This window comes from Hyperoodon ampullatus, assembly GCF_949752795.1.
Source record: "Hyperoodon ampullatus genome assembly, chromosome: 12".
Taxonomy (NCBI): Eukaryota; Metazoa; Chordata; class Mammalia; order Artiodactyla; family Ziphiidae; genus Hyperoodon; species Hyperoodon ampullatus.
The window spans coordinates 48,053,865-48,081,340 of NC_136925.1; the positions used below are offsets into that span (position 1 = coordinate 48,053,865).

General features: G+C 39.6%; 1 protein-coding gene across 3 annotated transcripts in view; it reads right to left on the minus strand.

Moving 5' to 3' along the window:
• MCM9 (minichromosome maintenance 9 homologous recombination repair factor) overlaps positions 1–20,817 on the minus strand; it is a gene marked incomplete at both ends in the record, with an annotated part of 80,557 nt that extends 59,740 nt beyond the window's left edge. Inside the window, 6 exons of one of the 3 annotated variants that reach the window (XM_079716625.1) lie at positions 895–1,014; positions 2,466–2,587; positions 6,605–6,809; positions 10,294–10,375; positions 11,056–11,372; positions 20,508–20,817. In XM_079716625.1, the coding sequence (XP_079572751.1) occupies positions 895–1,014; positions 2,466–2,587; positions 6,605–6,809; positions 10,294–10,375; positions 11,056–11,372; positions 20,508–20,811 (1,150 nt within the window). Of the gene's footprint in view, positions 1–894; positions 1,015–2,465; positions 2,592–6,604; positions 6,810–10,293; positions 10,376–11,055; positions 11,373–20,507 lie in introns of all 3 variants that reach the window. The other 2 variants (XM_079716623.1, XM_079716624.1) reach the window with 2 other exon arrangements.
• Positions 20,818–27,476: the final 6,659 nt, after the last annotated feature.

Consider the following 27,476-nt stretch of genomic DNA (forward strand, 5'->3'; position numbering starts at 1 on the left):
CTTATCAGTGCTTAATATACTGTTTAGTTGTATTTCAAAACCTAAGAGTCGCTTAAAATGGGGCTCTTGTTACATTGGAGCATTTGCTGTTTTATGCTAAGTTTTAGACTATAAGCTTCTCATAAGAAATTTGAGCACAAGCCATGGACAGTAGGCATCCCTAACAAGTAACAAATAACATTTTTAAAATGTGTGAAACCGAAGGCCTATTATAGGAGAATAGGAGAAATATTTCCCCCATCAAAACAGTGTAAAAATTCAAAATGGCATCAAAACATGTTTTTTAAAATAATTTTTTCCTGAAGTCACTTTATAATCAAACCTTGACATTATATCAGCAAAGGCTTTAAATATACTTGTTGAAGAATCAATACAATGTATGAATGAAGCTACACGTTGCAATGATGAAAGTACGCTTTCCACATACTAAGACAAATTTTCTACCTAAGAATTTTCAGTAGGAATTACTGTTGCCCGTGAGATCCATGAGCATGAAAACGTCTTAAGCTTTACGCCAGCTATGTACTTTTATGAAATGAGATTTTTCCGCCTATTTAATTAATTTCAACACTGTTTTCTGGGTCTTCACAGAATAACAGATGCTGCATAAACATGTTTGAAAGTAATCATTAGAGAATGAGAAAATTGAATAGGATCATTCAAAACTAAGATACAAAAAGATACGGAATAAGCTTTTGGAAAATAAGTGAAGGTGGAGGTTTTAAAATATTTCCTTGGAGCTACAAAAGTAATGCTACATATTTACTTAGGTTTTTGGCAGTAACTCAAAAATCTTGAAATGTATCCTGTTATAGGTACTTTTTCACAAGAAAGCAACCATTGTGTTAGCTTTTGCAGTAACATTAAATTAATTGAAATTGTCACATAAAATACCTGCACTAGTAGATCCAATTCCTGTGGTGAGCACAGACCTTGGTGTAATTTTTGCTGCATATTTGAGGAATTGAGATTTCCCTGTGCCAGGATCCCCAACCAATAAAAGATGAGATTCACCTAGAAAAACGTAAATAATGTAGTTTTAAATTTCTATGAAAAGACTCATAAGTGTAATTAATCAAAAAGAAAATGGTCCACTTGGGATGCCCACACAATTTATATTTTATATGGTGCTTTTGCTTAAGGTCATTCAAGGAAGGATTTAACCAGAATATCTTAGAAAAGTTAACTTTCAAGGTAAATATTTAACAATCTTTTAATTGATTTCTGAATACCATTTAAAATCTAAATTTTTTAACAGATTTTTATGCCATTTCCAGATGTTTAAGACTGTTTAACATTTAAAAATTTTTTGGCTTATAAAGTTTCTGATTTTATTTAATCTATTTTAAATATCAAAATACTGTGATTAAATCTTTCCATCCCACCATATAAGTATTTTATTCTATTTTTATTTAAGTATTTTTAAGTGTCTGGGACTTTATAAGTGCTTTATAAATACCAAATCACTTATAATTCTAACAGTTAAGTGAAAACCTTTTCATTCTATGAAAATTTTAGTAGTGTAATGAAATATCTATCTTAAAGTATTCTTATTTTTCAAACATAACAGAGATGAACATATGAACATCCTGCAGCATATGTTATCTCACTGATCAAGCAAATTTATTCAGTAATATTCAAGTCTTTTCTGAATACATTAATAGGGAAATACTATATAAGCTCAACATTTAGCAGAAGGCCTTGCAAACAGTAGGCAATCAAAACATACAATACACATAAACCGTATTATACTTACTATTCTATACTGTACAGTATGGTTTTTGAGTCCCTACTACCAGTCTGATTTACAATAATGTCCTCTTAGTCTTTCGGTTAAGCCTTTGGTTATTATGACCCTCATATTTCCTATATGAGGGCCATAATAAACCTAGTTTATGCCAGATTCAGGTCAGTTAAGTGTGTTAACCACAAAAGAGCTTTCTGCCATTTGGATGTAATTACACACTTAGAGTAATTTTTGCTGGAATGCATGACCTATGGCAGCACCTCTTGGCAGATGGCACGTTTGCTACCCACCAGCAGAAGGGAACCAGCAGGCAGATGACTGAGAGCAGCAGTCTGAGACAAACACACTGACAGTCACAGATGGAGAGACACTGACTTGGAGACATTAAAAAGCACTATTTCTAATCTTTTCCTCTTGGAGAGAGACTGGGGATCCAATGAAAAACACAGACAGTAAAAGAAATGTAAAGATTTTATTTTGTGGCACCCTGATAGGCTGGAGCAAAAATATATACTCATTGAAAGTCTTTGGAAAGACTGGTATTCTACACAGTAGTTCCTGATGCTGGACTGAGTATTACAGAGTGAACAACTGTCAGTTTTAAAAGATTACATTTGGAAAATAAAGCTCAACAAGCAATTTTTGTTCAGGAAAGAAAAATTCTAGCTTCTCTTCTTACTCTGTTAATATTTCTCAAAAATTTTAAATGGGTACTAACCTCTGACCCGTGTTCCTGTAGCATCGGTCCTTTGAATCCCACCAGCTAGCACCATGGCCACAGCAAGCTTTACTAGGTACATTCCAAAAACTTGAGGGCACAAGCTAGCCAATATTTCATTCCTTCCTGGGAAAGGCAGAAAGATGAGTTACCAATAATTTTCAAGAAATCCTAGCTGAAATTTCCCTTTCTATCCTATCATCTTAGAAACACTCTATGCTCTAAAATGATCAAGGGTACCATTTCCAAATGACTAAAAGGAGTGAATAACTTTGTTTTGGTCCTAAAAGTCCTTCTCTTATTATAATGCCATGAGATGAAAATTCTTTTTATTCCTGGGTGCTACCTGTTTGTTTCTATAAATTTAGCGTACTTTACAAGGGACAGAAAGAAATCTCTTTTCTCCCTCATTGGACCAACATTATCCCTTAAAAATAATACCAGCTGCACTTGTGCAATAATTTCAGTAAAATTACTCCACTGCCTAAATAAAAGGAAGGTGTTCAATCTCAGAAACAATGAGACAGATTGTAGAAGCCTGTAATCTTTAAATACAAAAGGTACTTGGAGCTCATGGAGCTTCTCCAGAGGTATAAGAGAGGTAAAATCAACCCATCCTGCAAGTCAATTCAGCATTTGCTCCGAGCAGTTTGGTAAACTGTCTTATCTAGACTAAGCATCAATGTATCAGGATATTTGGAAGATCATTATAAACGACAACTCTAGCAATCCAAGCTGGAGGCCTTAGGATTCTTCCGATAACATGCTTTAAATAAGCGATTACCACGGTTTTAGGTTCTGTTTTCAGAAATATCAAACACCAAATCTGAGATCTGCCTATGCCATCAAGGAATAAAGTAGGTATTTCATTTTGTCACTGGCCAATCAACCAATGAGGCCCACAGAATTTACGAGACTCTAACAAGCCCCTACGGAGTCTGTCTTTTACGGAATTCACTACTGTGATGGTACTCTGTATGTCTGCATTCATGTTACCAAGAATTAATGTCCACATGCTGGTAACTAATCTGCACGTTGAGGGCTTTTATATTTAACTCTGAGCCTGTACTCATGTTTCAATGATAGCTCTTTTGAGGAGGAAAATAATCATACAAGTACTACTTTAGCTGATGATTCCAGTTCCAGAAGCTTTTCCATCAAGATAAAGGAAAGGGCCTTCCTCCATAATTTGTGTCCCTATGCACAAAGGCTACTTTTCGTAACGAATCAAAATTGACTCAGCGGCAATTAAGCTACGGTGATGTGACCTGGGATGGCAGAAATGGTTAAGAAAGAAAACATTTTAGTAAAAAGGGAACCAAAAAGAAGAATTAGTAAATCCTGGAAGGAAGTTCATTAACTGCTGGAGGGAATCCCTCCTTTCCTGAGGTAGAAAGTCTAGAGAAAAAAGATGAAAGGTCTGAGATCTACATAGTTAAGACCCAACAGCAGGTATGTAAATTCTGACCAGAATCTGGAAATTACACATACAAAGAAAGAAAGAATAGCCTCAACAAGCAGGGAACAAGTAGGCAAACTGACCTGGAAGACACTCAAGCTGGAGCTGTTAAACAGCCAGCTTTTTCAGTAAAGGTGGATTCAGTGACTAATGTGCTGACAGGAAGCAAATCCCACAGGCTCTGGTGGCAGAGCCCAGTGCTACTGTTTACTAGGTGTCTGACCTTGGGCAGGTTTCTTACTCTCTCCACCTCCATTTCCTTATCTGTGAAATGGAGATAATGATGGTATCTCGTAGGGTTGTTAAGGAGCTAATAGGTGCACAGCACACAGAACAGTATCTGGCACATAATAGGAGCTACTTACTTGTTAACTATTATATTACCTGTACTACTTGTGCTTATTTCTCATCTCAAGGTTTCCTCACACGTGGTCAACACAAAAGATACACTCTGAAGTCAGGTCTGAGGTACCAGAGAAAAGCAAAGGGGAAGGTCCATTCCCTAAATTTGTTATCTGAAGTTGAAAATCCCATGACTGTATCATGGAAGAGAATGCATTAGGGTGAATTCTACCCCATTCCTTCCCTCCCTCCCTCTCAAATTTCTGGTTCTAGACCATGTTAATAGTGTGCCCATGTAATCCACTCTTGTGGTGTGGCCTTCAGTTACCCCAAGGAAGAGAACTCCTTAGATTTTAGATAAATGAGTCACCGTGGAGTGGGTTGAGATGGCCCAAAAGACCCCAACCCCTACGTTTGGGTTTCTATCCAGCCTCTGTGCATCAGGGCCAGGGGATCCCTGAGATCAGCGTAGATCAGAAGAAAATCTTTAGTTCCTTGTCAATACTTACAGCACCAGAGCTTAATGCAGCAGGCCAACCTCCCAGAGCTGAGCAGTGAAGTCATCTCTGGCTTTAGACCAGCAAAATGAAGACACACTTTTGGATGCAGCTCCGCACCTCCACCCTCCTCCCCACACCCCCCAACACACACACATACACTTTGAGATGGTAAAATATAGAGGGCTGATAATTGGTACTTAGGAAATGAAGAAAGCAGAATCTGTTCATACTGAAAAGAAAATAGTTGCCTCGTTTTCTCCCTGTCTTCTCACAGAATATTATATTTATTTCTTCTTTTCATCCAGTAAATGAGATGTATAGCTATAGCCTTCTAATGAAAACAAGATAGACTAATCACCAGCACAGAGAACTTCTGACGGCCTAGTTGGAACACTGTATGATGCCCTTCCTTCACTGTTACTAGGTGGAGTGTAGCTGTGGCACTGGAAATAAGGAATGATTATGATCCAAGGAAGAGTTACAGATTTTTGTGAGGATTTGAGCCTGAGAAACAATTTTAAGTAAAAAAAACTTATTGAAAAATACATATGATTCTTAACAGGTTTGCTTAATAAAGCCACAACATAGAGACCTTTGGTTCTTTCTGTGTGGATCAAGTAAAAGAATGATCCATAACTACCATACTCGTGTTACACACATAAGCAAAAAAAAAAAAATCATCCCACAAAATAAAAGCAAACTGCCTATATTTAGGCAAGTGAAGGCCTTTTCTTAAATTAATTAATTAATTAATTTTTATTTCATTGAGCCATGCGGCATGTGGGATCTTAGTTCCCCGACCAGGGGTCGAACCCACGTCCCCTGCATTGGAAGCATGGAGTCTTAACCGCTGGGCCACCAGGAAAGTCCCTGAAAGTCTTTTTTGGTGAAATGATATCTGTCCAGTTCAGCATGTGATTTAAGAATAAAGTAATCACTGTGTATTAGATTTGAGGTGAGGTTTATCAGAAATAGTCTTTTACTGGCTTCCGTTTATTTTTCTCAGAAGATGCCTCCAAGGAAGAATGAAAATAGACATTTGAAAATTTAATTGGTGTTTTATACATCTGGGATTTTTAAATAAAAAATACTCTACAAACCCAATGGCTATAATGTTTTAATCTGTGTAATGACATCTTAGTGTCAGTCAAAATTTTTTGCTGTGATGATAAAGCTTATTTTTTGCATCTCTTTCCTACTTCATATTTTTAAATCTTCAGCTAAAACCATGTGAAGCTGTCTTAACTGTATAAGATACATCAGAAAAGAAATGGTTTTAATAGGATGAAGTTTCATAATAGGATGAGTTTTGCCTATTTAAGGCAGAACTATGTATTTAATTGGTAAAGAAGGTAGAAAGCTCTGCAACTATTTTGGCAATATAAGAGATGTTAAAATAATAGTTGGAAATGGAAAATCTCTTGGAATTTCCAGTAAGATCTCTAAATAGAAAAGATTATACCAGAAAAGGGCTGCAAAGGGAGACTACAGCTAGAGGTACTGACTAATGCTACACCCTTTGAACACCGTCACTGATACATAGCATGTAAATCACAAACATTATATTTAACTAATGAATGAAATGCCGTTAATAATTATCAGCTCTAGGGCTTCCCTGGTGGCGCAGTGGTTGGGAGTCCGCCTGCCGATGCAGGGGACGCGGGTTCGTGCCCTGGTCCGGGAGGATCCCACGCGCCGCGGAGCGGCTGGGCCCATGAGCCATGGCCGCTGAGCCTGCGCGTCCGGAGCCTGTGCTCCGCGATGGGAGAGGCCACAGTGGTGAGAGGCCCGCGTACCGGAAAAAAAAAAAAAAATTATCCGCTCTATACCCTTAACACAAACCTGCAAAAGGATCGCTCTTATAGTATTCCCAAAAATCTTCAAATTCTTTTCGGACCTCCTCATCCATGTTGATCCCTGCAGACTGCTCGTTATTTACTTGGACGTAATTGGCTTTCAGGACTATCTCCACTTCACAGCGCACATCTTGCTGAAAGGGCTTCCACCGTTGCATTACAACCCCATAAATAGTGAGGTCATCACCTGGGACAAAGCACAGAGTGAGTCCAGCAGTAGCATCCTGCCTGCTTGGGCACAAACTCGACAAGGGACCAGAACCAAGAAATAAACCACTACCCCACCATGGTTTATAGTAGTACACATTCTTCCAGAAACCATTTGGGGCAAAAGAACACCAGAGTCCTGATTTTTTTTTTTTTTAAACAGGCGCTTGTATTTGCACGGCTAAAAGCTAAAGCCAGCATTTTAATTTTTCTTAATCTGCCACATGATAATCACACCAAATTCTAAACTTTCCCTGGGAAAATAGTTTACTGGATGATTTATTCATCGTGATTATATTGGGTGAAATGTTCATCCTCTCAGAATCTCTAACCATATAGTTCTCACTTAAAGAAGCGGTGGGAACTGCAGCCAAAAGGTTAAAGTGCAGTCTGCCCTCAGTATCTGCAGGGGACTGGTTCCAGAACCCACCTCAGATGCCAAAATCCACAGATGCTCAAGTCCACAGTCAGCCCTCTGAATCTGAGGTTCCACATCTGCAGATTCAAGCAACCATGGATCGTGTAGTACTGTAGTATTTACTATTGAAAAAAATCCGTGTATAAGCGGACCCACAAAGTTCAAACCCATGTTGTTCAAGGGTCAACTGCATAATCAATTTGGTGTCAGGAAAGGAGACAACCTCGTGATAATGGATATTATACTAGTTTTAGTTTCTTGTATATTTCATTTTAACTTAACTGCATTTGTTAACATTCACTCGCTGCCTTTTTTTTTTTAATGAACAAAAGAATGAGTGCACTAAGAAATGAATGAATACTTGTTCTACTTCAAAACTCCTTTTCATAAGCTATGAAAGCAGAAGATACAACCCTGTTTGTTCTTTCTTGGTTGGTTCCTTCCCATCTAAGGAAGCTCTCCCATTCCTAATTGATGGGTAGAATATTAAACTTTTCCAGATTTTCCTAAGAGGCCTTGGGTAACTTATAGGCACAATGACAACTGTTTTTATTATTACATACAATTCAATTAATGAGTATAGGTGAGTGCTTGGCATTCGATATTTTGGTCCTGGAGAAAAGGGGGCAAAAAAGGAAAGATAATCATAGTCCCCCAGATTTCGATCTTGTTGAACATAGGATGTTGGACATACCTTAAATCCAATACTAGTATTTATGTGCCGAACTAACAGGCAAGTCTTCATTTCTAAGCCTATGTCAAATATATGATATCTGCTGATACAAAATGCCTTTTACTCTCTAAATGTCAATGTGTAATGTGTAATCTGCAGGGCTTTTGATTTCCTGAAGCAAAGTGTTCTGTGAATGCTAAATGCATGGAACTGGTGGTAGCAATTCACCGAATAGAAGGCATATTTCTAGCCAAAGGCAACTTCACAGTAAATGGTGATGAACACATTAAATCATTTCTTCACACATTTTCAAGATACTTCCTCAACCACTGCTGGATGGTTTTCAAATCCAATCAGGAATAGTGATCATTTACTATATTGTCTGCCCCCAGTTTTTTAGATGAAAATGGCCAGGGCAACTTTATATGAGCACTTCAGAGAATTCTCTACTATGGTCATTTTAATGGGTTATATATAGGTTGTTTCCACGTTAAGTCAAATGAGAAATTTAACTTTCAGGTGTTGCACCCACTAGTAATAACCTGACTTTACTAAGCAGCAGTAATGTGGAAAATGTGAAGTACTCAAGAATGGACAAGAGCACTGACTCATCAGATGTGGATTCAAATCCCAGCTCCACCACTCACCGGCTGTGTGGCAAGCTACCTAATAAACTGAGCTTATTTCTTGACCTACAAAATGGGAATAATTATACTTACATCATAGAACTATAGTGAGAATTGGGTCATATAATGTATATAAAGTACTTCATGCAATATCTAGAATACATGCTCAATAAATATTAGCTATTATTATAGTAAACCTACTTTACATTTGTAAAGCAACTAATACCATTAAACACCCTTTAATATATACATGTTTTCATTTACTCAGATATTTGAGAGACAGATTCATATGATCATCAGAACAATTGTGAGGTATACATGATAGTCCAAGGCAACAGATACTAATTTGAAACTTGCATGTTTTTCCATAGTAAATGTTACTGGAAAAAATGTTATTTTCAGAAAGCTAAAATTCTTACTTTTACAATCCAATCTCTTTGTCCCCTCTATCTTCTGCAGCATATTTACCACTGCAGCCACCCTGGTCAGACCCATCTTTGATCTCCTGCAGCACTTAACAGTTATCAGTACACAACCTCCAACTTTATTACTCTGCAACATCAGACTGGGGTTCCTAACTAGACTGTAAATTCCTGAAGGGCAAGGATTATGCCATTTATGGCTTCTGATTCTCACAGAGGTTTGTAGCAATGGATAAATGAAAGATAGCTGATGACAGACTGCTTCCATCCATTCTTTATTGTTAGTGACATGTGAAAGAAAAATAGCTTAAGATTTTTTTTTTTAAAGTGCAGAAAGAATTCAGTTTAGATGGACTGCATGAAAACATCTTAATCTCTATCAAAGGACATTTTCATGTACTGGCTAAGCTCATACAAGCACTGCTTTGCTGATCCAGACATTACAGATTCTGTTTAAAATCTAGTCTTATATGAACAAGGTACTTTGACACAGCCTTGTCCATTTAGCAGGCAAACCATGATCAAAGCTGTTATTTACTTAGAATACTGTTTAGATAAGTATGAACTGTTAATATATTTTGACATAAATTTCAAACTATGGGTTGGTGATTCTTGGTGGAAGGGGAGAATATTTTGACAAGGAATTATTCTTGACTCTAGATACTGAACTCTTTGTTTCCATAGAGCCTTTGCCTCATCATTTTAATGAAACGGCAGCTCAGTAAAAATGAGGCATTTGGAGAAGCTTAGGGTTAAGAAAAGGAAATGACGGAATTTAGAGACATAAAGCATTTTCGACTTGTCCAGTAGGGGAGCACTGGGATATGAAGTAAGAGGTCAGACATACCTGTTACTGCCCAGGGGACACATTGGTGCTATTTTTTTTTTTTTTAATAGAGATTAAGGGGTTCTTAGTGAGGATGGGAAATATTTAAAGCAGGAAATGTTGAAGTTAGTTGAAAGGCAATGGTTGACAACAATCATTTGCATTTTCTGACCCACCTTCAATTTAAATTAAATGTTAAACAGCCACTGGAAATTGCTAGGCAAACAGTAAAAGCAACAGTTTTTAAGTTGTTTGGAATAAGAGGAGGAAACACAAAGGATAAGCTCTCATGGGCAAATCAGGTTCTTCATCTGTAAAACAAGCAGCTAGACTAGATCGCTGAACTCCAGCCCAGCTTCTTTCCTGCTATTACCTACCTCCTCATGCCAGTCTCTGTTCTCAAGTTTCCCACACTCACTTGCCAGTGATCTTGGGAAAATAAAAAGTGGCTTTTCCTAGTCAATACTTTAGGACCTACGATATAAGCTAACATTCTCACCAGATTTGCAACTGTCTACTAAGTCATCTTCCAGGATAACCTTCATTGTTCGTGGGATACTTCCAACAGATAGCCTTTGAACCTAGCAAGGAAAAGAAAGCAGACACTGAGTATGCTCAAATACATACTAAGTATTCAGAAGCCTAGCAGTTCTTGAAATTACTGTTTCTATTTCTCTGGTATTATCACACAATTTAATTACGATGGGGATTTATGGAATTTTCTTGAAACTTGTGCCTACTATCAGTTTAAGAATTCACTAAGGGCTTCCCTGGTGGCGCAGTGGTTGAGATTCCACCTGCCGATGCAGGGGACACAGGTTTGTGCCCCAGTCTGGGAAGATCCCACATGCCGCGGAGCGGCTGGGCCCATGAGCCATGGTCGCTGAGCCTGTGCGTCCGGAGCCTGTTCTCCGCAACGGGAGAGGCCACAACAGTGAGAGGCCCATGTACCGCAAAAAAAAAAAATTCACTAAAACTACAATAAAATAAAAACAACCATATGGAAAATACCTCAAAATATAATCTACCTTGTGGATGGTCAAAATAAACACATGCTCCAACTACTAAACACAATAACATTTACTTAACTAGAAAAGAGAGGCAGTTCTTTCCTGCATCTAGTCATAAGACAAATCACTCGGTTCCTCTGATTATTTCTTAGTAACAGATTACAAACGTGTTCCCTAGTCCTGGCAATTTGCCCATAGCTGAAAAACACTTCTTCTAATTTGTTATTTTTCACATTTATTTGATGACTTACCTGTTCCTGAATTTTGATTTCCTGATAATCTCTACACCTAGTTGGAGATGAAGACAAGTCTGAGAGGCAAGTGAATTTTGTAGAATCACAGCTCTCCAAGCTGGGACATGAGGATGGCCGACAGAAGGTATAATACTGCTCAAAGTCGGCCCTGACCACAAATACATGCTTGCATTTGTTACACATGTAATCCCGCTCAAACTCCAGGATCTTCACCAGACTCGTTCGAATCACTGTCCCAGTGACAGATAAAAAGTGTCCCACATCCTTGGTTCTAGGGATGTGCTCCCTCACCAGCTCAGGACAAACAGGCAATCCTGATGGAGAAACAAAACAAAAACACATCAACTTCTACTTGGGATTTGACTCCATGCAATATATTTTTCTCATATTTCCTGGGGGAGAAAGTATAATTTCAGGAAAAAGAAATCTTTGTGTTTTACTTAAGAAAAAAGATCAACTCAAGAAAATATAAAAGAATTATTTCAAATAACAATTATCAATGGACTCTCTTTAAAAGTACGTATCTAGATGATATACTGATAATAACCTGGATTAAAAAAAGAATTGATTCTCTTAAGAGGGCTATCTCAGTAGGATGTAAACAGTATATAATTTTAACCTCATTCAATGAAGAATATACTGCCACATGCCACACATAAAATCAAAGCTGAGTGATAAAGAGATGGTAGTGGAATGAACAAACGCTAGTGCTTTTTCTAGTTAGGTTCAGGATTTATTAATACATAAATCAGATAGTGTTTTCAAGTCTTGAATTACCTAGAGGTTTACCTACAGCACCACCTCATCCTGTAAAAACCTTGTGTTTTTCATCATTAATAAACAGGCAACTTAAATGGTGCAAAATGCCAAAGAAAATTCTTACGTGGAAATGCCCTCTTTCTCATATTTGGCTACAAGGCACCAGTGGAGTAGAGAGATGCTGCCTGTGAAGGTCAAAGGCTGCCTCCTAACAGGTTTATCAAGAGAGCATTTGTTACAATGGTTCATGTCCCATGGTCTATGGTCTTGTCCTTGAACTTAGCTCTGAAACCTGATAAGCATGAACACTGAAGATAGATCTATTGGATTTGCCAAGCTCATAAGAAATAACCATAATAGGCATGATTACACTTTAAGTTTCTATGGTCAGAACATTTTCTCCCTGTTTATAGATCTATTCTGAAAGCCAAATCATTATCATCACTGTCATCATCATTGTCATCAGAAGGCAGTTTGGGATGCAAGGAATTTAAGGAAAAAAAAAAGCAGCAGATTGGTTAAATGAACTGAATGCTTAAGGCGCCAGGCTACATTAGTCTGGTGATACAGCTTAGACGTCTACAGACAGACTTGAATTTTCTCTGCTGCTGGCTGAGACTCTCTCTCCATATATGCTACACTGTATAAACAGGGTGGGCACTGCAACATGTGCCACTATGACTCCTTTTTCTATGTTTCCAAGGCTGACTTGCCTGATTTCTAATGGAAATACTCTTTATTTATATTAACTTGGATTGTATCACACTTTGCCAGTAAGGGAGCCATACTTTTGCTTACGATGATTTTGTGTATCTCTGCTCTGTTCTGTGTCAACTTTACAGTTTAACTATCAGAAAACAAACTTATTTTCCTATTTTCAAATTCCTAGGGAATGCTTCATTAAAACACCCTGGGGCTCAACAGTGCTACATCATACGTGCAGGAATAGACAGAGAGGTTGGGGCAGGAATAAAGTAGGTTTTATCCATTAAAATATCCACTGTATTCATTTCTCAATGCTCATCTCAGGCGTCTGTTAATTCAGCTGCATGTAGCTAAAAGTTGAGAACACACCAATATTTCTAGTTACAACCAAGTAAAAGCCAAACTAACAACCAAAAGCTTTTCATTAAGAACAGGTCTAGTCCTCATATCCTCATTGCTTATGTTTCAGGGGTACAATGTCCTCTTTTAGTTCCCATCCTAGAATGTTAAGAAACAAAAAAACACCAAGTGGAGATGTTTCTTTTTACTTGGCCTTAATTAGATGTACATTATGGCAACACATCTTCACAATGCTTGCAGATTCTCAATTACCTTTTTCTTGCTCCCCACATGAATGCTTTTTAAAAATTAGGATATAATTTAGGTACCATAAATTTGCCTTTTTAAAGTATATAATTCAGTGGTTATTAGTACATTCACAAGGTTATACAATCATCACCACTATCTAATTCCAGAATATTTTCACTGCTTCAAAAAGAAACCCTGTTCGCAATAGCAGACAGTCTCTATACCCCCTCCCCTGAGCCTCTGGCAACCACTAAGCTACTTTATGTCTCTACGGATTTATCTATTCTGGACATCTCATGTAAATGGAATCATAAAATATGCACCGTTTTGTGTCTGGCTTCTTTTACTTAGCATACATTTTCAAGATTCACCCATGTTGTAACATGTATCAGTTCTTCGTTCCTTTTTATGGCTGAATATTCCACTGTATGGATATACCACATTTTGTTTATACATTCATCAGTTGATGGACATTTGGGTTGTTCACATTTTTCTCCTATTATGAATAATGTTACTACAAACATTTATGTGCAAGTTTTTGTTTGAATACCTGTTTTCTATTATTTGTTTGAATACCTGTTTTCTATTTCTATTTCATACACCTAGGAGTAGGATTGCTGGGTTGAATATACTTTTTATAATAATTTTAATTTTTAAGTTTTCAAAGAATCACTAAGCGTTCTCTATTGTAAGTATATAAAAGGATACTCAAGTGGGAAACAGGATTATTAACCCAATTTGCTTCTTAAAGTATAAACAAAATCTATCAAAATTACTTCTGAGATAGATGAGCAAAGTGAGGAGGAGAATAGGAAAAAAAAAGCGATGGGTTAGAGAACTTAACAACAATTATATTTTTGAAAACACTTAGATTTTTGAAACATCCATTCTCTTTCTTGGCTCCTAAAGAAATAACACTTTTCATCCCACTCCCCTCATTCCTAGCTCTGCTTCAGATGCAAACTGATTGTTCACTTTAAATTCTACTGTCAATATATTAAAACTTAATAAAAACTAAGATCACAAGAACTGGGTTATGGGGAGTGCTATGTTACTCCGATGCCATGCATAGAGCAGAATGCCCAGTGAAACCACAGACTGCAGACTCTGGATGTTCAATATGATGAAGTCATACATATAACGAATGAGGTCTTAACATAATCATTTAGTTAGATGCTTGCTATTTTTGTCCTAAAAACAACTTCAGTTTAAGAATGAAGCTATGTATAATTTTATTGTAGTTTTTTCCTAAAAAGCTACTTTTAAATTGATTCTGTGCCTTACTCTGAAGAGCATCTTCAAATGGAAGAGTAAAACACCATATTCCCTGGTGCTTCTATAGTAATCCAGGCAAGAAATAGCAAAGGCCTAACTTTTAATCTCCTCCACTTAACCCTTCCATGCTGCTCCCAGATCTAAGAATAAGGAACCAAATGCGGGATTGGACCACAGGACGTTTTGTGACGGGCTTCTTCTCACACCAAGCCCTCTGGGCACTCAAATGCTCTCATACAGTGTCCCCTTTGCCTGACACTCTCCACCCTACTCTGTTCCTCAAAAATGCCCACACCAAGAAGCAACGTAAGGGTTCAGAATACATACTATGGAGCCAGAATGAGTGAGTTGAGTCACAGCTCTATCACGCACTAGCTGTGTGACCTTGGCCAAATTACAACCTCTCATAGATTTCCCTCCTGTAATATGCCAATAACAACAAAACTTACCTCATAAGATCACAAGAAGATTAAAAGAATTCATATAAAGTTTCTTGGAAAAGTAACTTGCACATAGCAAGCACCATTTAAACCTTAGTTCTTATATGTAATCTTATCATTTTCCCCCTTAAAAGGTTGGCTTAAACATAATTTTCTGAATGAAATCTTTCTTTACCCTATTTCAGGTTAAATTCCCTCTTTTATGTGCCTTAACACACTGTTCTTCTCCTTCATACCACTTACCACAATTTAAATAAAAAGAATACGTAATTATTATGTTTCCACACTAGAATATAAACTCCATGGGGGCAGGGCAGAGGTAAATTTTATTCGCTACTTTATTATCATCGCTTTATAAATAGTAAGCATTAAAAAAGAAAAAACTTGAAAGAAAGATAGATGAAAGGAAGGCAAGGAAGAGGGGAGGAATAGATATTAAAGATACTACATGAGCTTTGAAACCAATTAGAGATAAGGTATAAGGAAGAGGGTGAAATTTAGAGTGACTCCTAGTTCTCTGGTTCCATTAACCAAGTCAGGGAATTCTGCAAGGCACATGGTAGTCAATCAGTAAATATCTATTGAAAGAATAAGGAAATACGATTTTCAGATGGAGGGGGGCACAAAGAGGGGAGGGAAATCATGACTACACTTTTTGATACACTGAATTTGCAAGAAGATATCTCTAGTTTGAAACATCTGACGGACAAGAGGATGTTTGAATACAGAGCTTAAGAGACAGATTCTGGCAATCAAGCAATCAATCAATCAAGTTGGCACTTGTTGCTCTATAAGTGGCAGCTGAAGCCTAGGTTCAGAATGGAGGCCACCCCATCAGGAAGAGAACACAGGATTCAGGAGCAGATGGCCACATCTGCACCCTGAGGACCCCACACCTACAGGACTAGTAAAGGAAGAGGCTCCCAGAGCAGGGAGAAAAGCCACAGCTAGAGAGGAAGGAAAGGGCAAGACAGTGCTGTCAGTGGAGCCAAGGCTGGAGTTTCATAAACGGGGAGGAGGCAACAATATCAAATCCAGCAGGGAAATAAAGGAAGAGAAATCCCCACACTTGTCCCCTCAGTCTGGCCATGAGGCAGTCACTGGGAAGGCGGGGGAGGGTGTGTTCAGTGTGGTGGAGGTGAAAGGGTGAATGGGGGAAGGTTATGCTAAAGAAGGCATGAACTCTGTCAAAACATTGTTATGAAAGAGTAGATGGAGGGTAGAGGGGACACAGAGTTGAAAGAGGGGCCTCTCTCCTGGAAGGGAGAGAGAAAGGATCCCTGGTCATCCTGGCCACCGCCCACCACACCCCCATAGGCTCCATGCTTCCCCCCGGGGTGCTGGTATGAGTCGGTGACTGACTTTTAGCACCTGGCTTACCCATCTCCCTAAGATGGTAACTTACCAGGATGCATGTCTCATCTAAATCCAGATTCTTGAGTAGAGGCCATGGTTGGGCTTTAGGAAAGCCCTGAACCTCTTGAAATTCAGGCAGAAATTTAAATATATATACACCTGCATTTTCTGAAGAGGATCTGTAACTTTCTCAACATATAACCCTGAAGAACCTCTTATTTAAATCCTCAGTCCCATAGTCCTGTTGACTTGCATATCATTACCTCTAAGAATAGAAAAAGGGGCTTACATTGTGGGAACAGTCGCTAAACCTCCCTCCCCTCCTTTCATTTAATAGTAATGCCCTAACGTCTCTTATTGCCTACTCAGCTCCTGTTTAGATCACATCCTACACGACCTGCCCCAAATGCTATGACAACATGACAGGGACATTCATAATCACTTACTGCCTGGACCAGTCATTTAGGACGTTAGTCACGTACTGCTTTGCACTGCTCCTTAACCGTTTTGTATCTGGAGGGTAGCATCACTTCTTGAGATCCTTTTCATGCTCCTCTGTGCCCAGCCCAGTGCTTTATTAAGCACTTTTAGATAAGGAGAAAATTAGTGAATAAGAGAAGGGGAAATGGGCTTTCCCTCTCTCTCTAGCCTTCCCTTTATCACATCTGGCCTCCAATCTCCTAGTCCAGACAAAGTGCATGAATTTCTCTGTGCATTTCATGGTACCTCTGTAGCTTTCCTTAGGCATGCTGCTTTGTCTGGAGAACTCTCCCCAGTTCACTCAGCCAGGAAGAGTACACTCAAGTTTACCCTTTTGCAAGAAAACTTCCCTAAGTCCAGGCTAGCACCCTCACACAGACACAAATGGAACAGCTAAGCAAAATGGTCAAATGAATGCATCACTGCATAAAAGATGCTTCTTATATCTGGAGGAAACTTCTGCCAGGAAGAGTGAAAAAGAAGATACTCCTTACGTCCAGAGGCACCTTCCTTTCCTTGCACATGATAACTCAGGCCTGTGCATACTGGGTCATGACAAGTCTATGCAATACTGATTTTATTTCAATCAGCATAAGGAGATGTGCTGGAGAGATATTACACACTCAGGAAGAAGGCAGGTGAGAGGTGGAGGGCGTCAGGCTAAGCCACAAGGGTCCCTCGTATGCTCACCAACCTTCTCTGTGTCCCTCCTGAAGTGTGGCCAGCAAGAGTGAATTCCCTGCCGCCCACCTCCAACAAGGGGCCTGTGTCTAAACCCAATTACAGCACCTCTAAAGAAAAAACTATGTAAACATTTACAACCAATTTTTCTAAGATTAGCTTTTCATTATCTTCTATACTTTTATAATACGGGGCAATATGCCACCCTTAATGTTTTTTTTTTTTTTTTTTTTTTTTTTTTTTTTTTTTGCGGTACGCGGGCCTCTCACTGTCGCGGCCTCTCCCATCGCGGAGCACAGGCTCCGGACGCGCAGGCCCAGCGGCCATGGCTCACGGGCCCAGCCGCTCCGCGGCACGTGGGATCCTCCCAGACCGGGGCACGAACCCGTGTCCCCTGCATTGGCAGGCGGACCCTCAACCACTGCACCACCAGGGAAGCCCACCCTTAATGTTTTTATCTTACTGAATGGAATCATGTATATGGTACCTGTTAGGATAAACATTTTTTTTTTTAGAATCAAGCAAATTAGTCTAAAACATGATATCATTATCATTAAGTGGTTTATTTTGTATAGTAAAGTACCTATATTATTTTAAGAAAGGGGTCGTAGAGGTGAGTACATTTTTGGATCTTCAGATTTTTTACTTTCACATCACAATTTTTAAAGTAAATTTATAATATAAAGACAGAGATAAAAGTAACATAATGTTAAGCACAACTGACCACAAAAATCAAAACCTTAGAACTAAAATAGGGTAAGGGACAGTGTTTTGATAGAAATGTCAATTCATTTTCATCTTTCTGTCTTACTATATGCTACTAAGTGTGTTCTTCAACTATCCCAGTGAAGCAGGGAACATCAGGCACTAAGCCACCATTAGTGCTAAACAACAAAACCTTTGTCATTCTCTGACTCATTCACTGATCAAAATAAATAAATAAATAAATTTTTATTTAAAACAGAGACATGTCCACATCTGTGTTAGAGATATGTCCAGATCAATTACTTCAGGTCCATGGTTTCCAGCGTGCAGTCCCTGGAAATTGGCATCAGCCTCAGAGCTTTGAGAAGTGCAAATTCTTGGACCCCAGGCCAGACCTCTTCAGTGAGAAACTCTGGGGGTGGGGCCCAGCAATCAGCGCTTTAATAAGCCCTACAGGTGATTCTGATGCCCATTAATGTTTGAGAAACTACTTTAAGTAACACGTGAGGGCTATTTTTTTCTTCCTCATTTATTCAATACTTTGATGCTAACTGCGTATTTGAATACCTTTCATCGAAACCACTGGGAATAGCAAGTAAACTTTAGACCAATAAAAATGCCAGAAGACAAAGAGCAATGCAATGTTCCTAAGGAGACTGAACCACAGAGGCATCCTGGGTTTTACTAATTCAGTGCCTTGCTGGAGTCCAAGATGGAGGTGCAATATACCTAAAACCAGACTTTTCCCATCCCTGGTTCATTCTGCCTGGGACACCTGCATCCCTCCCTAATCTCACCATCTAGTCTTGAATCTTTGGGTGAAACCCCTAGGACAATTCACTCCCTGCCCAGTGAGCTAATATATCTCACACATACCTTGAGTGATGCATGCATCACATAAGTAAAAGCTGCCAGTAAGCTCCTTTACAATTATGTTTAATATGTACATATGCATGTACCTGTGGGCGTACATACACGATATAGTAAATATCTGAATATACAGCTGTCTCCCCTACAGCCTTGAACTCCTTTAGATGAGGGACTATACCATATTCGTTTTGGTTTCCCAAGGGTCTAGCAAATGCCTACACGGGATATGTTTGTAGAATGAATGTTACTATGGTAGTAACATAATTTGCAACTCACTTTCTCAGAGAATAATGAAGAACTAGGCTAAATTCACCTGAAACCAATAGGGTCACTTAGGCAGACAGAACTTTAGTATTTAAACTGAGCATGGAAAAGTGTCTAAACATAAGAACAGCCTAAAACCATTTGCTAAATACCATTTCAATAACATTAACTAAAGCCTCTTGTAACAATCCTTCTGCAACATTATCAGAAGATGACATTTCTTCTTGATCCTAGCAAGAGATTACCTAGTGTCTGATGCATGAAGATTAATAATCTTCATAATTTTATTCCAGTAAGTGCAATCACAGATACTAGTTTTTCACTCAGGTACTGTTTTTTCACTTAAATCAAATGTCTGGAATTTTCTTTTGAATCTTAATTTATCTCCAAGAAATTCTATAGTGACTCCTAACCTTTTTTGGAATCACAGTAATCATTTGTGTTGATTATAAATCCCCACCTTTCTGAAATGTACTATAAAGTAAATATTTATTTTTAAACAAAATGGTACATGTGTTCTCCAACTTAATCAAAGAGTGCAGGAATTCAAAGACACAGCTTCGACACCACAAGTTGCTGATTGCTCCACTGCGATTTCTTTAAAGAGGCTTTATCTGTCGTTCATTCAAAAAAAGTTATTGAGTGCCTAATAGGTGGCCAGCACAATGTTAAACTTGATATATAAAAATAATGAATTTCCTGGGCCTCCCTGGTGGCGCAGTGGTTGAGAGTCCGCCTGCCGGTGCAGGGGATGCGGGTTCGTGCCCGGGTCCGGGAGGATCCCGCATGCCGTGGAGCGGCTGGGCCCGTGGGCCATGGCCGCTGGGCCTGCGCGTCCGGAGCCTGTGCTCCGCAGCGGGAGAGGCCGCAGCAGTGAGAAGCCCGCGTACCGCAAAACAATAAAAAATAAATAAATAAATAAAAATAATGAATTTCCTAAAATAGTTTTGACGATCACTAGGTAGCATCTACCACTTTGCTAATTCTTTGAATTATCAATTCTTTCATTGTCAGGAGTCATAAAAGCTCAGAAAGCTGAACTAGTTTTGTACACACATACATATATGTATATATGCACACAAATATACTGCCTCCACACATTCTCCCTCCTCTCAGTTGGCATGGCTAGTACCCCAGCCTCCCAAATGTCCAGAGAAAACAGTATAAAATCATGGTTCTTTTCCAAAAGTGACCATCAACTACATAATGGATATATTTTTAAGTATAAATGCCAATTAATTCTTAGTGCTTAAATTCAATATATGTTGGGATTTCTCAGAATCTTTCTAAACAATAACATGGCAGTAAAATCCTTAAGTGATTCACCTGATATCCTGGCGTGAAGATTCTGCTTCATAGAGACACCTTCAGGCTGAGAAAGGGACTGGAGAATTGTCAAGGCTGATCTTTGAAGTGCACTATCAAAAATAGTTAGCACTTCATTAGGGAACGCGTTGAAATATTCCCCGATTTCCATGTTGGTCTCAAAAAGGGTCATGGCATTAACCACAACTGGGTAATGAGCATCTTCATCTCTTTCCTTCAAGATGAGAAGAATATCGTTCTTATGGTACTCCGAAACATATGACTCAAACACTTGACCAACCAGTGTAACTTGATCGCTATTCATCTTGGATCTAGGTAACTAAAGAAAGACAAAGGACTGAATTATACCTTTGATTTTCTAGACTTATACACTAGTTTACAAAAAGATTGGTTATAAATCATTCTGACTTTGGGCCACACTCTAATCTCAAAATACTATCTGAATTCAAATCTTAATTAGATCTGACAGAGTCAGAGTCACTTATCAAATTTATTTTTTTCAGTGAGTGAAGTTAATTTTAAGTCAAAGAATTATGTTGGTACTGATAACCGAAATCCAAAATGGTCCAATGTCTTTCCCATATCTTTTCCCCAAACTTCCTCCTCTTAACCCTATAATATGTCATGTAAACGTCCTTTGCCTTTTCTTTAATCAGATTCCATATATGCGTTTGCTCTCAAGTAAAAAAATCTTAAATGCCAGTCTTTTGGTTTAAGTTACTCCTAGTAGAGTTCTTTGCAAGCATCCTGGTTCTACATTTTATTCACATAAAAAACGTATCTTTCTCTGTCTCCCCACAACCTAGTTACACACACGCACGCGCACACACACACACATTCATTTGTATTCTGCTACTTAAACGGAACACACACTACTATTCAGATTGGTAGCCAATTCTGACTTAAATAGTTAACAAATTGGCTTTAGAAATTTACATTTGGAGGTGAACTTGTTCCTATTTTCTTTTTCTAACCTAGGAAAACTATTGGCTTCAGCAAAAACAGCTGTCAAGAGTCTAAAAAAACTAGATCATTAAACTGAGGAAAGGAAATTGGTCTCTAAATAATAAATCACTACGACTGAAAGTAAATACAGTATATTACATTCCTGGCTATATGTATATATTTTTTAATTTGTACCTACAGATTAAAAGGGCCTACCCCATTCTATTTTCATGTATACACGCAGATATCTACCATGTACAAGGCACTATTCTGGGAAATGAAAAAAGCATAATAAAAGGTCCTCTATGCCCTCAAAGAACCAAGGAACAGATCAAATGACACGGTGCTCTAACAGTGGCAAAAATACAATACAAATAGGAGCACAAAGAAGAGAAGGATTCAATTTAAATGGAGTGACAATCCCAGATGTGGCAATGGACAGTTTATTACAAATAAACTGTCCAAATGGATCATTTAAGAAATTCTTATTAGTCAAAGGATAAGTGTCCTTTGACTAATTTCGTTCAACCAACATTTATTGTATTAGGCTTTAGAAACAGAAAGATTAAAGAAGATTATGACATTCACAGTTAAGCATCCAAAATATGTATTACACGTGCTATTAGCAATATTTGCCTTCTCTGGGAATCTACTAGAAGGTGTTGGGGGGGCACGGTATACCAGTTAGGTCAAGAATCCTGACACCTAGAGGATACCAATGTGAGATTAAGAGATGTGTAGGCCACTATATCGGTAAGTATTTAGTCTGGACTAGGTAATACAAATTCACCTAAGCATAAAGCAGAAAAAGCACTTGGGAAGGAACAACTAATCATACAGTATATTCACGATGTGGCCTTTGCTAAAAAAAAAAAAAAAAAAAAAACCTGGAATCCCAAGAGTGGCTATAAAATAATCTCTAAGATTCTATAAATGCATATTAAATTTGGAGCCAGAAATTTAGCAATTTAAAAGGCAGTTCCACATAGGGCAGAAAGGGGACAGCCGCAGAATTCATGGTTCAGATTAAGATCAGATTAAATTTCGCCTAGTCTTTTTGAAGTAGCATCGCTGAAAAAAATAGTATTCACTTTCAATACCTGGGCACAGCTGACTAATCAAATATTTCTTAGCAGTTTGCAAACGCTAGAAACATGCTCACCCAGATTGACTGGTGGCAGTGTTTTACAACTTTCAAGTTCCTTTTCCTTTTTCTTATGGAACATTTGAAGACAAAATAAATAAAGCCAAGTTGTGCTACCTTATTCTCTTGACTAAAGTGCCAACAAGAAAAATCCGGGAGGATGCATCAGCGGCAATCTAGCTGGGTCCCTGGTGACCTCAGCCCGCCCCCCGCCGCACCGCCCCTCCGGGGGCCACGCCCCTCCGCGTCCCAAGACCCGCCCCGCTGGCACCGCCCCTTTCCCGCCCGCCCGCTTCAGGTCGGCGCCTCCTCCATTCCTGGCTTGCCGCGGGCGCTCGGCAAACGTGGAGACGATTTGTGCCCGGAGAACTGCTTTCCACACTTCCGTCTCTGGACGTAGCCCGTACCCTACAAGAACTCGGCAGGTCTCTGACACTTCCCAGGCTCGGCTGCGGGCAGCTCCGTCGCCGGCCTGGTCCCAGAGTTGAATAGTTTTGGAACTAACCAGGGTGTGGGCGAGACTTGGGACGCACTGTGGGAAAAATCAATAATGGTGCAACAAGGCAGCGGCTGTCACTTACTGGCGGATACGCGGTGTCAGAAGTCATCGGGGGCGCAGTGCTCCCGAGGCCGAGGGGCGCGGAGAGCTCAAGCCGATCGGCGGGGTCCAAAGAGGCGGGAGGAGGCCCGGGTGGGGGCGGGGCGGGGCGCGCGCGTGGGGCCGCGCGGGGCGCCGTCCGCCGCGGGGGCGCGCAGGCTCCCGCGCGCCCACCTTGCGCCCGGGCGAGATAGGCGCCACGCGGGCGGCTCTGCCGGGCCCGCGCTCCCGAGGGGCGCCGGGACGTGCACTGCCTCAACTTGGCGGCTCAGGTGGCTCTTCCGGATGGAGAAGCGGGCGGGCACGCGCCCCGCCAGCCGCCGCGGGACGAGAGGGGCGGGGAAGGGCTGGCTGGGAGGGGCGAGTAGGGTCCCGGGCGGGGCTGGGCGGAGCCGCCGCTCGGTAGTGGGGAGGAGTGCCGGGCTGTGCGTTGGCTGTGAGGGAGTGTACGGCCCGGGCTTTACGGCTCAGAACTCCTCCAAAGCTAAGGCCACAACGATTATCTGTCTGCTTCTAGAAGTTTTAGAATGAAGGTTTTAGGTTTAGGTCTATGATTCATTTTGAGCTAATTTTTGTATATGATGCGAAGTGTGGAGCTTAGGTAACTTTTTGTCATATGGATATCTACCACTATTTGTTGAAAGAGCTGTATTTTTTCCACGGAATAGCCTTTGCACCTGTGTCAAAAATCAGTTGTCCTGGGCTTCCCTGGTGGCGCAGTGGTTGAGAGTCCGCCTGCCGATGCAGGGGACGCCGGTTCGTGCCCCGGTCCGGGAAGATCCCGCATTCCTCAGAGCGGCTGGGCCCGTGAGCCATGGCCGCTGAGCCTGCGCGTACGGAGCCTGTGCTCCGCAACGGGAGAGGCCACAACAGTGAGAGGCCCGCGTACCGCAAAAAAAAAAATCAGTTGTCCTTATATGTGGGTCTAACACTTAATATTTATGTTCCCCAATCTATTTGTCTAACTATAAAAACACGACGTTGTCTTAATTACTCTAACTATAATGAGTCTTGAAAGCGGGTAGTGTTTGGCGTCCAATTTTGTTCTTTCAAAGTTGTTTGGGCTCTTCTCTTTCAATATGAATTTTAAAGCCAGCTTGTCATTTTCTATTAAAAAGCTGGGATTTTTCTTGGAGTTGCATGGAATCTATAGGTCAATGTGGGAAGAATTTATGTGTTAATAATATTGAATCAAATGACCTTTGATCAAAGTAAACCTCACCATTTATTAAATGTTATATAATTTCAAAAATGTTTGATCTTTTGTCAAATTTATGTCTCAAATTTATCCCTAAAATCATGGGGAAGGAGGAACCATACTTTTAAAAACAATTTTTATTTACTTTTGGCTGTGTTGGGTCTTTTGCTCCACGCGGGCTTTCTCTAGTTGTGGCGAGCGGGGGCTACTCTTCCCTGTGGTGCGCGGGCTCCTCATTGCGGTGGCTTCTCTTGTTGCGGAACACGGGCTCTAGGCGCGCTGGCTTCAGTAGCTGCAGCACATGGGCTTAGTAGTTGTGGCACGTGGGCTCTAGGCGCGTGGGCTTCAGTAGATGCGGTGCACAGGGTTAGTTGCTCCACGGCATGTGGGATCTTCGTGGACCAGGGCTTGAACCCGTGTCCCTTGCATTGGCAGGAGGATTCTCAACCACTGAGCCACCAGGGAAGTCCAAGGAACCATACTTTTTGATGCTACGTAAATGATATTTTCAATTTCAATTTCTGATTCTTTTCTAGTATGTAGAAATACAATTGATTTTTAAAATTTTATTATTAAAAATTTTAAATTAATTTTTTTAGAGCAGTGTCAGGTTCATAGCAAAATTGAGCAGGAAGTACAAAGATTTCCTTTATGATCCTTGTCCCCACACACCCACAGCCTCCCTATCAATATCCCTTTACCAGAGTGGTGGGCTTATTACAACTGATGAACCTGCATTAACACATCATCATCACTCAAAGTCCACGGCTTATAGTAGGGTTCACCCTATGTGTTGTACATTCTGTCCGTTTTGACAGATGTATAATAACCTGAATCCCCCCCTGTAGTATCATACAGAATAGTTTCACTGCCCTAAATAAAAATCTTCTGAACTCTGGCTATTCATCCCTCCCTCCCACTTAACCCCTGGCAACAACTGATCTTTTTACTCTCTCTATAGTTTTCCAGGATATCATATAGTTGAAATCATACAGTATGTTGCCTTTTCAGATTGGCTTTTTCACTTAGTAATATATATTTAAGGTTCCTTCATGTCTTTTCAAGGCTTGGCAGCTCATTTCTTTTTGGTGCTGAATAATAGTCCATTATCTGGACGTACCACACTTTATCCACTCACCTACAGAAGGACATTTTGGTTGCTTCCAAGTTTTGCCAATTATGGTTAAAACTGCTATGAACATCCGCGTGCAGGTTTTGCCGTAAGTTTTCAGCTCCTTTGGGTAAATATCAAGGAGCATGATTGCTGTATCATATGATAAGAGTAGTTTTGTAAGAAACCATTAAAATGTCTTCCAAAGTAGCTGTGCCATGTTGCATTCCCATCAGCCATGAATGAGAGTTCCTATTGCTCCATATCCTCTCCAGCATTTGGTGTTTTCAGTGTTTTGGATTTTAGCCATTCTAATACATGTGTAGTCTCTCATTGTTATTTTGCTCTGTACTTCCCTGATGACATATGATGTTGAATATCTTTTCATCTGCTTAATTTTCATCTATATATCTTCTTTGGTGAGGCATCTTCAGGTCTTTTGCCCATTTTTAAATAACATTGCTTATTTTCTTATTGTTGAGTTTTAAGGATCCTTTATCAAATATGTCTTGCAAGTATTTCATCCCGATCTGTGGCTTGTCTTCTCATTTTCTTGACATTTTCATTCACAGAGCAGATTTTTAATTTTAGTTAAGTCCAGCTTATCAATTGTTTCTCTCATGGACTGTGCTTTTGGTGTTATATTTAATAAGTCATCACCCCAGAGTATCTAGATTTTCTCCTCTGTTCTAGGACTCTTATAGTTTTGTGTTGTACACTTAGGTCTATGATCCATCTTGAGTTAATTTTTGTGAAGAATGTAACGTCTGTGTCTAGATTTGTGTGTGTGTGTGTGTGTGCACACGTGCCTGTGGACATCCAGTTGTTCCAGTACTATAACAGAGAAGAACAAACTTGACTCCATGTTGAATCTATTCCTTTAGCTCTAACCCTTCTGATCTGTTGCCTGTGCTTAGTCATGCTGGCTCTGAACCTTTTATAAAAGAATGTCGCCTATAGCCTGAAATATACGGGATAGCCCATTCTCAAGGCTCTGACCTTTAAAGCTGTAACACTTTCCCATTCATATAGAGATAAAAAGCTGCGGAACAGAGAATAACATTTGTCTTGTTGGAGGTTTGTAGGAATATTGTGACCAGACCTACCTGGACAGCTGCAAGAACAAAGGATTCCAATACCAAGAAGTTTACAACAACCAGCCACACCCCTCTCCCCTTTTAGCACAAAAGAAGCCTGAGTTCTAACTGAGGAAAGATGGTTCTTTGGGACACCATCTTCTCAGTCTGCTGGCTTTCTGAATAAAGTCGCTGTTCTTTGCCCTAACCACTCATCTCTCGATTTATTGGCCTGTTGTGTGGCAAGCAGTAAGAGCTTGGACTCAGTAATAGTACCATTTGTTGAAAAGACTATCTTTGCTCCATCTGTCAACGATTTGTATAGCCTTTGCTCCTTTGTCAAAGATCAGTTGGCTATATTTATGTGGGTCTACTTCTGGGCTCTCTATTCTGTTCCACAGATCTATTTGTCTGTTCTTTCACAAATACCACACTGTCTTGATTACTATGGTTTTATAGTGAGTCTTGAACTCAGGTATTGTTATTCCTCCAACTTTTTTCTTCTCCCTCAATATTGAGTTTGCTATTCTGGGTATTTTGCCCTTTCGCATAAACTTTAGAATCAGTTTGTCAACATTCACAAAATAACTTGCTGGGATTTTGATTGTGATGAGATGACTCTATAGATCAAGTTGGAAAGAGCTGACATTTTGACAATATTGAATCTTCTATCCATGAACATGGAATATCTATCTCTTCACTTATCTAGTTCTTCTTTGATATACTTTATCAGATTTTTATAGTTTCTGTCATATAGATCTTATATATATTTTCTTAGATTTAAACCAAACTATTCCTTTGGGGAGGGTGTTAATGTAAATGGTAATACGTTTTTAATTTCAAATTCCACCTGTGCATTGCTGGTATATAAGAAAGCAACTGACTTTGCATATTAAC